Source organism: Callorhinus ursinus, unplaced genomic scaffold, assembly GCF_003265705.2.
Source record: "Callorhinus ursinus isolate GAN/ISIS: 27379988/994484 unplaced genomic scaffold, GSC_fseal_2.0 scaffold20, whole genome shotgun sequence".
NCBI classification, from domain to species: domain Eukaryota; kingdom Metazoa; phylum Chordata; class Mammalia; order Carnivora; family Otariidae; genus Callorhinus; species Callorhinus ursinus.
Window position 1 is genome coordinate 22,957,940 of NW_027397082.1, and position 17,312 is coordinate 22,975,251.

At 40.2% G+C, this 17,312-nt stretch overlaps 1 protein-coding gene across 1 annotated transcript in view; it reads left to right on the forward strand.

Moving 5' to 3' along the window:
• The window catches only part of TM9SF3 (transmembrane 9 superfamily member 3), a 76,363-nt gene that overhangs the window by 23,048 nt on the left and 36,003 nt on the right, over positions 1 to 17,312 (forward strand). Inside the window, exons 4-7 of the mRNA XM_025880537.2 lie at positions 667 to 827; positions 8,741 to 8,818; positions 15,322 to 15,453; positions 17,014 to 17,180. Coding sequence (XP_025736322.1) covers positions 667 to 827; positions 8,741 to 8,818; positions 15,322 to 15,453; positions 17,014 to 17,180 — 538 coding nt within the window. The remainder of the gene's footprint in view (positions 1 to 666; positions 828 to 8,740; positions 8,819 to 15,321; positions 15,454 to 17,013; positions 17,181 to 17,312) is intronic.

Below are 17,312 nucleotides of genomic sequence, written 5' to 3' on the forward strand. Positions count from 1 at the left end.
CTCTCTCTCTCTCTCTCTCTCTCTCGCTGTCTCTCATATGAATAAATAAAAAATCTTAAAAAAAACCAAAATGATTATTATAAACTAGTGCCCCATTAACATTTATCTTCAACGCTTCTTTCATTTTGGTGATTTACCAAGGATAGGTCCAGTACTTGAAGCATAAAGAGGAGGCATTTTAAGTTTTGGTACTGATACATACATATGTGCAGCTTACTTAGGAATGTGTAGATCTTAGGTTATTAGAGAAAGTACTGGATTGGGACTCTGGAGAACTTGGTTTTAATTTTAGATTGTCTACTACTAACTGGGTGACCGTGCCAGATGGTGACCATACTTCCCTGAAGTTTTCAGTTATTAGGAAGTATACACATATAAGGTGATAATTATTACAATGAAGGTGATACTACTCATGACAAAACATGAACTTTGATGATCAAATTAGTGATAGATTATGCCGAGCTGTTCATGGTATAACCATGGTTTATGTTTGCCAAGTAGTTAACAAAGAGTAGAAGTCCAGCCTGTACTTTTATCCTTTTCTAACCATGAAGAAAAATTGTAACATTGCTTGTTTATAAAAACTTTTTAAATGGGCTTTTAGCTTCTAACATATTTTAAACATTAAGTGATATTACCTTGTATAAAGTGTTATTTCTTTTGTAGGTATTGTTGGTGAAGCAGATGAAAATGGAGAAGATTACTATCTTTGGACCTACAAAAAACTCGAAATAGGTTTTAATGGAAATCGAATTGTTGATGTGAATCTAACTAGTGAAGGAAAGGTGAAACTGGTTCCCAATACTAAAATCCAGATGTCATATTCAGTAAGTATTAAAATAATTATATATATGAAGAAGTGTTTGTGACCTAATAACAACAGTTAAGTGTGTTTTACTACTTTAGTAAATGAAAATAGGGTGCAACAGAATATTATTAAAACTGTATCCCCTTAATGTATGTAAGTAAGCCTCTTAAAAGCAGGGAGATTTGCTTCAGATCTGTATTAAATACAGTTTACGCATTTGCAGGACTTACCATTGGCTACAGCAAAGTTTACCATTATAACTGAGCAGTTAGAGCTAAACCAGCCATGTCTTTTCATGGTTACATTTTTAGATTGCAGTATACCTTGTTTCTCTTTCCTTTTTACTGTTGCAGATAGAGATGAAGCTGTTTTGAAAATTGCTGGATGGGTATAGTTTACCATGTTTTGCTTTATCAGTTGGAATAAGATACTCCTGCAGAGTAAAAGCTTGTCAGAGCTCTTTGCAACTGTCAAGTTAATTCTGTTCCATTAGGATTAAAAATAGTGGAAAGAAGAAAAATCTGATGTAGGTAGCCTCTCTCTTTGCCAGTTTTTTTCCTGATAACTGGAATGAATCCATTGCTAGTAGCCAGTTTTTGAAAGATTTTTTTTAAAGCTTAGGCATATGTAACTAGTGCAAATGATATTTATGTAACTGAACTTACAAAGAAGTTTGATAAGGGGGCAGAGCAAGATACAGAGGAGTAGGAGACCTAGATTCGTCTGGTCTCAGGAATTCAGCCGAATAGGGATCAAACCATTCTGAACACCTACGAACTCAACAGGATATCAAAGAGGAGAGTAGCAACAACTCTCTGAACAGAGAAGCGACCACTTACTGGAAGGTAGGACGTGCAGAGAAGTGAATCCGAGGCGATATTCGGGAGGATAGACGGCAGGGGAGGGGGCCTCCGTCGGCCGCTTCTGGCAAGTGATAGAGCCGCGGAGCACAAAATTGGAACTTTTAGAAGTCGGCTCCGCGGAGGGACGTTGCTCCAGTGGCTAAGCGGGAAGTGGAATCTTCCCGGGACAGTGTGGTCTCAGGACCCTTGGGGTCACAGAAAGACCGGGGGTGCCTGAGTGCGGCAGAGCTCCCAGGGATCGGAGCAGGGAGGCAGGCTGCAGAGACAGAGCCGAGGCGCAGGCTCTCAGCTTGGGGTTGCCATAAACCGTGATCCGCGGCCCAGTCGGGCCACTGCTCCTCCAGCAGGGACCCAACAAGTGGCAGAGCCGGGGAGACTCCCCTTTCTCCCCCCAGGAGGAGCGGCGCGCGAACACAACCGCAGGGATCTGCTGGGTTTGGAGACTCCACATGGGGTCGGGTGCCAGAGATAGAAACGCTCGGTCACAGGCCGGGTGAGCACAGAGTGCGGCCGGAGACCAGGGAGACGGGAGTGACTGCTTTTCTCTGGGGGCGCACTGAGGAGCGGGGCCCCGAGTTCTCAGCTTCTCCGGGTGGAGATTGGGAGGCCACCATTTTCACCCTGGCCCTCCAAAGCTGCACCGAGAGCTTGCAGGAAACAAAAGCTCCTGAGAGCAAACCCCAGCAGCTTGCTTGGCCCAGACCCACAAGGGCGGGGCAGTTTAGCCTCCGGCAAACACCTTTAGGAACCACGGCAACAGGCCCCTCCCCCAGAAGATCAGCACGAACAGCCAGCAAGCCAAGACCAAGTTTGCCCATCAAGGAGAACGGGAGAACTCCAGCGCTAGGGGAATACTGCACATAGAATTCATGACTTTTTTTTACCATGATTCATTAGTTCATCAAAGTTAATTTTTTTAACTGTTTTTTTTTTTAATTTCTCTTTTTCCCTTTTTCAACCAACATCTTATCAATCCCTTTTTGAAAAAAAAAACATTTTTTATTTTTCATTTTTAGAATCATATTTTATCCCTTCATAGTAGTTACCCTTATTTTTGGCATATATATATAAGTTGTTCTCTCTTTAAAATTTTGAGATACAGTTTCTTCTAACAGATCAAAATATACCCTAAATCACTAGTGTATGGCTTTGTTCTAGTCTCCTGCCTGATCACATTCTCTCCCTTTTTTTTTTTAAAATCTTCTTCTTTCTTTTTTCAAACAACTTATCAAGTCCTTTTATAAAATCTTTTATAATTTTCATCTTTACAGTCATCTTCCATCCCTTCATTGTATCAACCCTTATTTTGTACATATATGTCTTTCTTTCCCTTTCATTTCCCCTGGTTTCAGGTCTTTTCTGATTTATATACAGTATATTTGCTGGGGATGTTGTTAACCTGTTAGCATTTTGTTCTCTCATTCATCTATTCTCTGGACAAAATGACAAGACGAAAAAAATCACCTCAGCAGAAAGAACAAGAGGTAGTACCGTCAGCCAGGGACCTACTCAATACTGACATTAGTACGATGTCGGACCTAGAGTTCAGAATCATGACTTTAAAGATACTAGCTGGGCTTGAAAAAAGCGTGGAAGTTATTAGAGAAACCCTTTCTGGAGAAATAAAAGAACTAAAATCTAACCAAGTCAAAATCAAAAAGGCTATTGATGAGGTGCAATCAAAAATGGGGGCACTAACTGCTAGGATAAACGAGGCAGAAGAGAGAATCAGCGATATAGAAGACCAAATGATGGAAAATAAACAGGCTGAGAAAAAGAGAAACAACTACAGGATCACGAGGGTAGAATTCGAGAGATACGCGGTACGATAGGACGAAACAACATTAGAATAATTGGGATCCCAGAAGAAGAAGAAAGAGAGAGAGGGGCAGAAGGTATATTGGAGCAAATAATAGCAGAGTACTTCCCTAATGTGAGGAACGAAACAGGCATCAAAATCCAGGAGGCACAGAGAACCCCTCTCAAAATCAATAATAATAGGTCAACACCCCGACATCTAATAGTAAAACTTACGAGTCTCAGAGACAAAGAGAAAATCCTGAAAGCAGCTCGGGAGAAGAGATATGTAACCTACAATGGTAGAAATATTAGATTGGCAACAGACCTATCCACAGAGACCTGGCAGGCCAGAAAGGACTGGCAAGATATCTTCAGAGCACTAAATGAGAAAAATATGCAGCCAAGAATACTATATCCAGCTAGGCTGTCATTGAAAATAGAAGGAGAGATACAAAGCTTCCAGGACAAACAAAAACTAAAGGAATTTGCAAACACGAAACCAGCCCTCCAAGAAATATTGAAAGGAGTCCTCTAAGCAAAGAGAGAGCCTAAAAGCAGCATAGACCAGAAAGGAACACAGACAATATACAGTAACAGTCACCTGACAGGCAATCCAATGGCACTAAATTCATACCTTTCAATAGTTACCCTGAATGTAAATAGGTTAAATGCCCCAATCAAAAGACACAGGCTATCAGATTGGATTAAAAAACAAGACCCATCAATATGCTGTCTGCAAGAGACTCATTTTAGACCCAAAGACACCCCCAGATTGAAAGGGGGTGGAAAACCATTTACCATGCTAATGGACACCAAAAGAAAGCTGGGGTGGCAATCCTTATATCAGACAAATTAGATTTTAAAACAAGGACTGTAATAAGAGATGAGGAAGGACACTCTATGCTACTTAAAGGGTCTATCCAACAAGAAGATCTAACAATTGTAAATATCTATGCTCCTAACATGGGAGCAGCCAATTATATATAAGGCAATTAATAACAAAAGCAAAGAAACACATTGACAACAATACAATAATAGTGGGGGACTTTAACACCCCCCTCACTGAAATGGACAGATCATCAAAGCAAAAGATCAACAAGGAAATAAAGACTTTAAATGACACACTGGACCAAATGGACTTCACAGACATATTCAGAACATTCCATCCTAAAGCAACGGAATACACATTCTTCTCTAGTGCCCATGGAACATTCTCCAGAATTGATCACATCCTAGGTCACAGATCAGGTCTCAACTGGTACCAAAAGATTGCGATTATTCCCTGCATATTTTCAGACCACCATGCTTTGAAACTAGAACTCAATCACAAGAGGAAAGTCGGAAAGAACTCAAATACATGGAGGCTAAAGAGCATCCTACTAAAGAATGAATGGGTCAACCAGGAAATTGAAGAATTAAAAAAATTCATGGAAACCAATGAAAATGAAAACACAACTGTTCAAAATCTTTGGGATACAGCAAAGGCAGTCCTGAGAGGAAAGTATATAGCAATACAAGCCTTTCTCAAGAAATAAGAAAGGTCTCAAATACACAGCCTAACCCTACACCTAAAGGAGCTGGAGAAAGAACAGCAAATAAAGCCTAAACCCAGCAGGAGAAGAGAAATAATAAAGATCAGAGCAGAAATCAATGAACTAGAAACCTAAAGAACAGTAGAACAGATCAACGAAACTAGGAGCTGGTTCTTTGAAAGAATTAACAAGATTGATAAACCCCTGGCCAGACTGATCAAAAAGAAAAGAGAAATGACCCAAATCAACAAAATCATGAATGAAAGAGGAGAGATCACAACCAACACCAAAGAAATACAAACAATTATAAGAACATATTATGAGCAACTCTATGCCAGCAAATTAGATAACCTGGAAGAAATGGGTACATTCCTAGAGATGTATCAACTACCAAAATTGAGCCAGGAAGAAATAGAAAACCTGAACAGACCTATAGCCACTAAGGAAATTGAAACAGTCATCAAAAATCTCCCAAGAAACAAAAGCCCAGAGCCAGATGGCTTCCCAGGGGAATTCTATCAGACATTTAAAGAAGAATTAATACCTATTCTCCTGAAACTGTTCCAAAAAATAGAAATGGAAGGAAAACTTCCAAACTCATTTATGAGGCCAGCATTACCTTGATCCCAAAACCAGACAAAGACCCCATCAAAAAGGAGAATTACAGACCAATATCCTTGATGAACATGGATGCAAAAATTCTCACCAAAATACTAGCCAAGAGGATCCAACAGTACAGTAAAAGGATTATTCACCACAACCAAGTGGGATTTATCCCAGGGCTGCAAGGATGGTTCAACATCCGCAAATCAATCAACGTGATACAATACATTAACAAAAGAAAGAACAAGAATCATATGATCCTCTCAATAGATGCAGAAAAAGCATTTGACAAAGTACAGCATCCTTTCTTGATCAAAACTCTTCAGAGTATAGGGATAGAGGGTACATACCTCAATATCATAAAAGCCATCTATGAAAAACCTACAGCGAGTATCATTCTCAATGGGGAAAGGCTGAGAGCCTTTCCCCTAAGGTCAGGAACGCGGCAGGGATGTCCACTCTCACCACTGCTATTCAACATAGTATTAGAAGTCCTAGCCACAGCAATCAGACAACAAAAAGAAGTCAAAGGTATCCAAATCGGCAAAGAGGAAGTCCAACTCTCACTCTTTGCAGATGATATGATACTGTATGTGGAAAACCCAAAAGACTCCACCCCAAAACTGCTAGAACTCATACAGGAATTCAGTAAAGTAGCAGGATATAAAATCAATGCACAGAAATCAGTGGCATTCCTATACACCAACAACAAGACAGAAGAGAGACAAATCAAGGAGTCGATCCCATTTACAATTGCACCCAAAACCATAAGATACCTAGGAATAAATTTAACCAAAGAGGCAAAGGATCTGTACTCAGAAAACTATAAAATACTCATGAAAGAAATTGAAGAAGACACAAAGAAGTGGAAAAACGTTCCATGCTCATGGATTGGGAGAACCAATATTGTGAAGATGTCAGTGCTACCAGAGGAGTCTACACATTCAATGCAATCCCCATCAAAATAGCATCCACTTTTTTCAAAGAAATGGAACAAATAATCCTAAAATTTGTATGGAACCAGAAGAGACCCCGAATAGCCAGAGGAATATTGAAAAAGAAAAGCAGAGCTGGTGGCATCACAATTCCGGACTTCCAGCTCTATTACAAAGCTGTCATCATCAAGACAGTATGGTACTGGCACAAAAACAGACACATAGATCAATGGAACAGAATCGAGAGCCCAGAAATGGACCCTGAACTCTATGGTCAACTTATCTTTGATAAAGCAGGAAAGAATGTCCAGTGGCAAAAAGACAGTCTCTTCAACAAATGGTGTTGGGAAAATTGGACAGCCACATGCAGAAGAATGAAACTGGACCATTTCCTTACACCACACACAAAAATAGACTCCAAATGGTTGAAAGACCTAAATGTGAGACAGGAGTCCATCAAAATCCTAAAGGAGAACACAGGTAGCAACCTCTTCGACCTCAGCCGCAGCAACTTCTTCCTAGAAACATCACCAAAGGCAAGGGAAGCAAGGGCAAAAATGAACTATTGGGATTTCATCAAGATAAAAAGCTTTTGCACAGCAAAAGAAACAGTCCACAAAACCAAAAGACAACCGACAGAATGGGAGAAAAGATTTGCAAATGACATATCAGATAAAGGGCTAGTATCCAAAATCTATAAAGAACTTATCAAACTCAACACCCAAAGAACAAATAATCCGATCAAGAAATGGGCAGAAGACATGAACAGACATTTTTCCAAAGAAGACATCCAAATGGCCAACAGACATATGAAAAAGTGCTCAACATCACTCACCATGAGGGAAATCCAAATCAAAACCTCAAAGAGATACCACCTCACACCAGTCAGAATGGCTAAAATTGACAAGTCAGGAAACGACAGATGTTGGCAGGGATGTGGAGAAAGGGGAACCCTCCTGCACTGTTGGTGGGAATGCAAGCTGGTGCAACCCCTCTGGAAAACAGTATGGAGGTTCCTCAAAGAGTTGAAAATAGAGCTACCATACAATCCAGCAATTGCACTACTGGGTATTTACCACAAAGATACAAATGTAGGGATCCGAAGGGGTATGTGCACCCCAATGTTTATAGCAGCAGTGTCCATAATAGCCAAACTGTGGAAAGAGCCAAGATGTCCATCGACAGATGAATGGGTAAAGAAGATGTGGTATATACACAATGGAATATTATGCAGCCATCCAAAGGAATGAGATCTTGCCATTTGCAACGACGTGGATGGAACTGGAGAGTGTTATGCTGAATGAAATAAGTCAATCAGAGAAAGACATGTATCATATGACCTCATTGATATGAGGAATTCTTAATCTCAGGAAACAAACTGAGGGTTGCTGGAGTGGTGGGGGGTGGGAGGGATGGGGTGGCTGGGTGATAGACATTGGGGAGGGTATGTGCTATGGGGAGCACTGTGAATTGTGCAAGACTGTTGGATCACAGATCTGTACCTCTGAAACAAATAATGTAACATATGTTAAGAAAAAAGAAAAAGAAGAAGATAGCAGGAGGGGAATAATGAAGGGGGAGTAAGTCAGAGGCGGAGACGAACCATGAGAGATGATGGACTCTGAAAAAGAAACTGAGGATTCTGGAGGGGAGGAGGGTAGGGGGATGGGTTAGCCTGGTGATGGGTATTAAAGAGGGCACATTCTGCATGGAGCACTGGATGTTATGCACAAACAATGAATCATGGAACACTACATCAAAAACTAATGATGTAATATATGGTTATTAACATAACAATAAAAATTTTAAAAAAATTAAAAAAACAAGTTTGATAATTGTAATAAAACTAATGCAATCTAAAGTCAAAGATGGACAGATTCTTATTTTAACTGGCCTAGTTAATTCAGTTCTACCACATTTATCAGGTCAGAGTATGTAAGTCAGCAATAGTTAATAGTCCTTGAAAACTGAAATGATCCCTCTATGTGATGTTGGAAGTTTTGTTAATACGGAGAGAGGACAGTTGGTTAGTTTTTTATCTTACATGTTTCAGCTTCTCAAATTGGCAGTAACTTTCCACCATTTCTGTAGCTTCTTGTTCTAAGTGTGTAAGTCTTTCCTAATTTTGTTCAGGACTTTGTTATCAGCTTATTAATTTGTTTACTGGCCTTTATTTTTAAGTGAAAAAATTTTTTTCAGGTGAAATGGAAAAAGTCAGATGTAAAATTTGAAGATCGATTTGACAAATATCTCGATCCATCCTTTTTTCAACACAGGGTAGGTAAATTGTGTATTTTAAGACATTCATTATGTGCTCAGTCAATTTCACAAACATTAACGAGCATCTGTCATATGCAGGGCACTGTGCCAAGGCCGTGGAGTTCAAACATTGGGCTTGTGGTGATTTCATATGTGAGCTTAGAGTCCTAGGGTGATAGAGGGTTTTAGGGGAGAAGTCAAAAGCCCCCTTCATCATGCCTGTGCTTTAAACCAATCTTTGAGTAAAGATACAGCAAACCAAAAGCCAGAATGTTACTTTTATTATTAATGATGCTACTATTGAAAAATGTGACTTATGTCTGTGGACAGGTGGCCTTCTTAATATTGAAACTCAGACCGACTTCTCACATTCAGTGCTGGACTATTTCAAGCTTCTGTATATGAGCACCTGCCCTTGAGAAACTTAAAGTGTGGAGAAACAGAGCAGATGTGTGCATCCTCTAGGAAGGAAGGGATGAGAGTGGAGTGAGACCAGAAACTTTTGCTGGTGGAAATCTTTCCACATAAAAAGGAACATCAAGACTGGGAAGAGATGCCCCCACTTCCCACCAGCAGATACAAGATGGAGCTCAGATCATAAGTCCACTGGCATTGTTGCTGGTTTTGTCCAGGTGGTAGCTTTGGTTCTTCATAGGAAAAAATAGATTTTATTTTAGTGGTTCCCTCCTTCAAGGATGGAGACGAAAGGACAACGGGGTATTAGGGGATATATCCATTCTTCTGACTTGCCTCTTCTATCTTTTGATCTTTTATACTGGAATTCTGGAGTTTATTGGTAATCTCAGTTTTAGTGGTCTAATGTTTGTATCATTGCTGCCAGACTTCACCAGAACCTGTCACTACTTCTAATCTTCCTCTGTGTCCTAGCATGTTACTCCTGGAGCTAAAATTTCCTCCCCAACCTCTCTTTCCTCTACCCGCAGTGTGTTCTCTTCAGATGTAGTGTTCATGCAGTCTTGAACATGGCTGAGGTATAGGCACAGATAATTTAAATAGATAATAGATAATATTTAGATAATAATAGATAATATTTAGATAATATTCGAATATATGAGGCCTCTCAACTGACATTTCCTGCTGGAACACCTGAGCCTGCCTTGCTTCTCCTGCCATTGGGTATTGATGACTAGGGGGAAGGACTGCCATTTGGCACTTTCATTAGTAGAGCAGTGTACCATATTTCTCCTTTATTAAATGAGCACCTGCTATGTGTCAAGCACAGTACTGAGTAAGTGGAATACATTAGGGAATGGAAGTCAAAGATCTGCGCGCTCTTGGAGCTTACCCTTCTAGTAGGGGGACACACGTAATAGACATAGAAGTTAAGGGTGTAGTGTGCTTGAAGAAACGAAGATCCGTCCTTCAAGAAAGCAGCGGAGCAGGAGTGCCACAGGCGAGGCTAGTTGTAGTTTAAATATGGTGCTCAGGGTAAGCCTCTGAGGTGGACTTCTCAGTAAAAACTTGAAGGAGTTGAAGGAATATGGATATGGGGGCGGGGGAAGAGTATTCCAGGCAGGGGCAACACCTTGGAAAAGCCTGTTTGGTGGGAATATGCTCTCTGTGCTTGAGGACTAGCAAGGAGGCTGGTGGGGCTGGAGCAGGGTGAGGGGAGGAGTAGTGGATGAAGTCAGAGAGTAGCAGGAGCCAGATCATCCCTGGCTGTTGTGGAGACTGTGAATGCAAAGAGGGGCCGGGTAGTGTCTCCCACAGGGTCATGACGAATCTGACTTCTGTTGTAAAAGGATCATTCAGGTTATTGTGTTGAAAAGAGGCCGTGTTGAGGGGGGGAGGGGAGAATCAGGGAGACGAGAGGCTGTTAGTGGCTCAGGCCAAGGTGCAGCGGGGGGTGGGGGGAGGGCTGAGAAGGTGTCAGATTGTGGGCGTACTGTGCAGGGGAGAGCCGGCAGGATATCCCGATGGATAGCAAGATAAAGCAAGGTTGACAAGAACTCTGCAGAGTTTCTGGCCCGAGCAACTGTTAGAAGGAGCTGCCATCACTGAGGCAGAGAGTCTGTATTTGGAGGAGGCGTGGAGGGGAAGCTCACAGTACAGTTCGGGACATGTTGGTTTTGAAGTGTCTTAAGACATCCAAATGGAGATACGTAGCGCCTAGTTCAGTATATGAGTTTGGGGTTCAGGAGAGAGGTCTGGGCTAGAGATACAGATTTTGCAGCCATTGGCATATAGAACGTATTTAAAGCCATGGGACTGGATGCAATTACCAAGGAAGAGTATGTAGAAATAGAGGAGGACCAAGGCCTGAGCCCTGGGGGCAGTAAGAAAAGATCAGGGAGCGTAGGAGAAACCACTTCAGGCCCTGAGGAGATCCTAGTAAGGTAGAGGGGAAAAGCTTGTGTGGTGTTCTGGAAGCCAAATGAAGAAAGTATCTCACAGAGGAGAGAGAGGTTAGTTCTGGATTGTTGCTGTTGGGTCAGGTAAGGTGAAAGTGACTGCCAGATTCATTTGGAGTCATCAGTAAACCTGACCAAGAGTGGTTTGGGGCTAGTGGTGGGGCAGAATCTGAGTAGAACTGGTATATAGAGCACAGGGGGGAGGAAGTGGAGCCCGCAAGTTCGGCGGCTCCACTTCAGAAATGAAGTGGTGGTCAGTAGGAAGGATGGAGTCAGGAGGTTTTATTTTGACATACAAGAAACATGTTTGTATGTAGAAGGGTTCAGCAGCGAGTGCAAAACTGACAGTGCAGACAAGAGGGGGGAGAATTACTGCAGCCTGTTCCTTAAATAGGCAGGAGGGGCAAGGTCTCCTGGCTAATAGTAGGGATTGTTTCTAGTACTACAAACACAGGCTTAGGAACTCGGACTGGACACATACTCTGTCTCTGCCGCCCACCTTAACCGTGGTCACGTCGCTCAGTTCCTCAGCTTCTGTCTCCTTCATAGTGAAGCAAGGATTGTAATGCTGGGCAGTGTTGTGATATTCCATTTGATAGTGTATATAAAGTACTTAGTTCAGTGTTTGACATAACGGGTGCTTAGTAAGTGGCACACTCGGGTATCTATTTCTCTCCAGCGTTCTAAAATTTATGATGAACCTGGGGTGCTGCTTTAGGGTCAGCAACACTAGGGGGTGCTGGAGTCAGCAGTTCATAGGGTTAGTAATCCCTTTGTGACATCTGGTTTCTTTATTGTTTTTAAGAAATATTTCCCTTGCTGTAATAATTTCAAAATCATAACAGCATTTTGTAATTTTTGGAATAAAAGGATATTACAAAATGTCAGGTTAATGGTAGTACATTATAATGGGTATTGGTTTAAAGTTTGTATCTTAGATTAGAAAATGGCAGGGAGCTTTGTTAGAAAGTTTTGCATTTGAGGTGTATCTTATTACTGAATAGTAACTATATAAAACTTCTTTTCTCTTCAAAAATTTGATAAATTGACCAAGAGAAGATAAGAAACATATATATAATTTTTTCTCTCATCCTCTTTTGGGTCATTAATTTCTCAGGGTGAGAACAAAATCAAATCTTTGGAAAAGTCTGTAATTACAGACTGTTTTTATAAATCTTGAATGGTACTTTAATGATAAACTTAAATCTTATGTAACCCTTTTTTGCAAATATTTCAAAATATAATGCATTTATCATTTCCTTTATAATTTCAGTAGGTATTCAATAAGTTATTAAATGAAGGAAAAAATGATTTTTATAGAGAAGCAGAGGCAATTGGCTATCTCCTGTTTTTCAGGGCGGGCCACAGAGTTTGTCCCTTTCCTGAAGCCTCAGGGTGGGTAACAGAGAGCTAGGGCTGCCATTCATCCTAGTGCATGTACTTAGCATATTAGCCCAAGTTAAAATCTGGCCTAATTGTACAAGACAGTACATTCTTCATGTTAAATATTCTATGTATGTACCTGTAGAAGTTTAGAGCAGGAGTACATCTATGAATAATGGAATATGTAGATGAGAGGTTTTATGGAGGAGAGGGTTTTCGAGTTGGGCTTTAAACAGTAGATAGAATTTACAGAGGTGGATAGAAGTAGATCCCATGTGAGAAGAAATTATGAGAAGGATACAGGTGGAAATGAATGTGCTGTATTTGTGAGTCACTGAAGAAGGATAGGCCCAACTGGAATATAGGAGACAATGGAAAGAAAGGTTGGCTAGATAAGGTAGGTAGCCATATTACCAGGGGTATAGAATATTAGGGAAAATAGATTAGATTTGATATGTGAAAAAGTAGGGAATGTCACTAAATTTTAGAGTAGAGAAGTGATATATGAACATGAGGTTTCAGAAAGATTTGCTGGGTAACTTTTTATAGGCTAGATTGGAAGGAAGAACAGGGAACAGAAATAAAGAAGGCTAAGTAAGAGGCCATTAGGGATTCCTCAGGGTGTGGAGGATGGCATGGGAGTGGAGAGGAAGGGATAGATACAAGAGAGAAATTAAAGGAAAACAAATTTAATAATTATTATATAGGAAGGATTAAAGAGAGGGAAAAGCCAGAGATAATTCTAAATTTTCAAAGCCAAATGTTAGTACCATTAGCAGCAGTTAGAAATCAGAAGCGAGTTATATGTGAGGCAAAAGATTATGACTTGACTTTAGGGCACTCTTAAGTCTGAAACTCCAGAAAGACATTCAAGTGGAAACGATCATATTTAGCACAAGTGCGAAACGTGAATGAGCACGAGAGCTAGAGATTTGGGGCAGGGTAGCGGTTGGAGGTGAGGGTGTTGCCATCATCCCTGGAGCGCACTAGGATAGGAGTCCTGAGGGCCTGAAGAAGTCACAGTAGGGCCCCAAGCCTGGCGCTTTTGGAAAAGTTCGCGCAGGGTGGGAGGAGCAGGCACCGAAGATGAAGGAGTTGAAACAGCAGGCTGGCACGGAGGGTGGTGTAGTGGCGGCGGAGGTGAGTTGTGGCGGAAGCGCAAGGACAGTGGACAGATAATTGCTGAATCGGTTTAAAAAAAGTTCATTGCAGGCCTTTCAGAGAAATTTCGTGGGGCAAAGTGAGACTGTATCGTTCTTAGGAGTAAGCGTGGGAAGACGGAGAATGTGTTGTTTCCTCATTTGGAAAGCATTGGCATTGAAAGGAGAGGGAGATAAGAAGGGGACAAAAGATCATGTGAACCCTTTGAAAGATATTAATAGAAATAACAACTTGTCAATTTTTTTAGTGTTTTACTATGAGCCTAGGCTCTAAGCCATACACTTTACATTTATTATCTTATTTGAGCCATATAACCACCCCAGGGAGCAGATACCATTGTAGATGGGGACCTTTGGCGATTACTGATGCTGGAGAAAGGTGCAAATTTAGCAGTGCAGAATGAGAGGGGGGGAAAGCACCTCAAGGAAAGAAAGAGATGTAGAGCCTAGTAGAAAGATTGATTTAAGAAGGGAACAACTTCTAGGAAATTGACAGAAGGAATGAAAGGCTAGGAGGAAAATGCAGAGAAATAAATGGAATTGGGACCTTGGTGAGAGAAGAGAAATTTTGGAACTATCCTTTAGGAACTTTTGGGAATTAAAATAAAAAGGAATTTGAGGGGCACCTGGGTGGGTCGGCCGGTTAAGCATCTGCCTTTGGCTCCGGTCATGATCCCAGGGTCCCGGGATCGAGCCCCACATCGGGCTCCTTGCTCAGCGGGGAGCCTGCTTCTCCCTCTCCCTCTGCTGCTCCCCCCTTCTTATGCTTTCTCTCTCTCACTCTCTCTGTCAAATAAATAAATAAAATCTTTAAAAAATAAAATATAAAGTAATTTGGAGTCAGAGGCACTGAGTTCTGAGATGCACTCAGAGATACACTGTACCTTGTGATTATGAATGACAATCTGGACATAATTCTGACATACGTGTGAGTGAAATCAAAGTCAAGAGCCTTGGGAACATTTGGGACCCGATGGGGTACCTCGTTCTCTGTACCGTGGGGAGCTCATTTAGAAGGGAGCGAATGAGGATGGTGACAGGGTGGAGAAGATGAACTGCAGCAAGTGAAGCATCCTTTTGGAGGGTGGCCCAGATCCGTGGCAGTCAACTATGATGGTTCGGTCTTTAGAATTTTAACAAGGTTTCCAGGTTGTTGCTCACTTAGAGGGAAGGGAAGCCATACAAACCGGGATAGTAGTATTGTCTTCCTTTTTGATATAGGAAAACTGGGGTCACATAGCTAGAAATTGGCAGAGTCTGGGTTAAAACCCGGGCCTGTTTGACTCCAGATCCCGTGTTCTTTCTGTGTGGTGCTAAATACCATATGCCGTGTGGTCCAATTGTACTTTATTTGTACAATAAAATTGATTGTGAAAAGCTGTGTATACGAGATCATGTTTTTAATGCATCTGAAGTTTACTGTAAAGAAAGCCAGTCTCCTTGCATAGTGAATACTCACCCCATTGTGTCTTAAGTTTGGATTTTTATGTAAAAGTTTTAAAAAAAAATTTTTTTTTCTGCATTACCATGCTACTGTAATCACGAAACCTATGAATTTTGTGACTGATACCTCATGTTGGTGATATTTTATTTTCTGTTATTTTAGATTCATTGGTTTTCAATTTTCAACTCTTTCATGATGGTTATCTTCTTGGTGGGCTTAGTTTCAATGATTTTAATGAGAACTCTAAGAAAAGATTATGCCCGGTACAGTAAAGAAGAAGAAATGGATGATATGGTAAGCAAACATTCTACGTTGTGTTTATAAAAATGATTTAACTCAGTGTTATTTTGAATGTTGGAATGTAGGTTACATGAGTTTTAGAATTCAGAATTTTCAGGTTTAAGAAAGGTGTAAAACTCCCAAAGGGGTCTCTAATCAAATATATTAATATTTTTACATGCTCTGATTACCTGCCCCATAATAAAATATATTTATTTTTTTTTTCAGCAAAACATATGAATGTTCACCTTAAGCGAGATAAATAAACAGTACAGATAACCTCTTCACTCTCAGGTCTTGCCACCAAATAAGAATGTATCAGACTTCCGAAACAAACTCAGTTTTCAGAGCTTTTGATTTCAGAATTGTAGCAAGGAAGTTGTAGACTTGTACTGACATCTTTCTAATGCTGTTAAATACTGCATAAAATTCAGGGAGTGGGTGAAAGGATTAATTTACATTTAGTTTAGTAGGTTTAGAGGGGAGGGAGGTTTGTTTTCTAAATTCTTTTACTGTATTATGCACAGTGTGTGTGTTCTGTAGAATGTTAATGGCTGTTCTGTGTAGATAGGCTCTGTCATTAAGTTTGGAAAGGAGTTAAACAGATTAAAATTGTAATATGCAAATGTGCATTGTGAAGTATCACAAGGTAGATAAAATATTTGGTGCTTCTCAAACATATCTGACCAGGATCACCCCAAGCCCTTAAAAAGCCAGATTAGCTTAAGGGACTGATATTTCTTACGAAGTACTATTTTATTTTATTCATTTTTTTTAAAGATTTTATTTATTTATTTGAGAGAGAGAGAATGAGAGATGGAGAGCACGAGAGGGAAGAGGGTCAGAGGGAGAAGCCGACTCCCTGCTCTGCAGGGAACCTGATGTGGGACTTGATCCCGGGACTCCAGGATCATGACCTGAGCCGAAGGCAGTCGCTTAACCAATTGAGCCACCCAGGCGCCCAGTACTATTTTAGATACTTGCTTATTCAGGTTGAAAAGGAAAAATTGAATACTTTTTTAAAAAGTGCTATAGACAGTTAAATAATAATTAACAAACAGATAATATATAACTGTTTGATATTTTCCTCATATATTTTCTTAGATTCCAGGATATAAAGGACATTTCTGCATTTTTAAGGCATCTAGTACTGGTTTCAATCTTCTTTTTCTCTTTCGTTCTCCACCTGGCCTCTCATTATATTTGAGCCACAGGTGTGATGTAAATGGCAAGAATAGGAATGTTCAGAGAGCCAGTGTGCTCTTCTCTCATTTTGACTATTTTTTTTTTTGCTCCTAGACCTTTTCTTTTTTCCGTTCTTTGATACTCTCTGAGCACAACTGGGAGCCACCCCTGAGCCTCAGTAAATGCCATAATACTTTAACATTATAAATTATTGAGGCAGTGATTATTTTAAATTTGAAATGTCTTTTCTAAATATTTTGAAATCTTTTAGATAGCTACAAGTTTGGAGGGAGGGAACTTTCAACTGGAATTGTAATTTTTCACCTACTTTATGTATTTTAATTTCATTCTGAATGATTTTCTTTTCTCTCTACATATATATGTATATAGGATAGAGACCTAGGAGATGAGTATGGATGGAAGCAGGTGCATGGAGATGTATTTAGACCATCAAGTCACCCACTGATATTTTCTTCTCTCATTGGTTCTGGATGTCAGATATTTGCTGTGTCTCTTATTGTTATTATTGTTGCAATGATAGAAGATTTATATACGGAGTAAGTATCTGTATTTAACTTTGTGTTTTCTTGTTCTTAAACATTTTAAATCAATCATAATTAAATATTTGCTTATTTCAATTATCTTAGAATTTAAATAGCATAAATGTTATTGCAGATAAATAATGGACA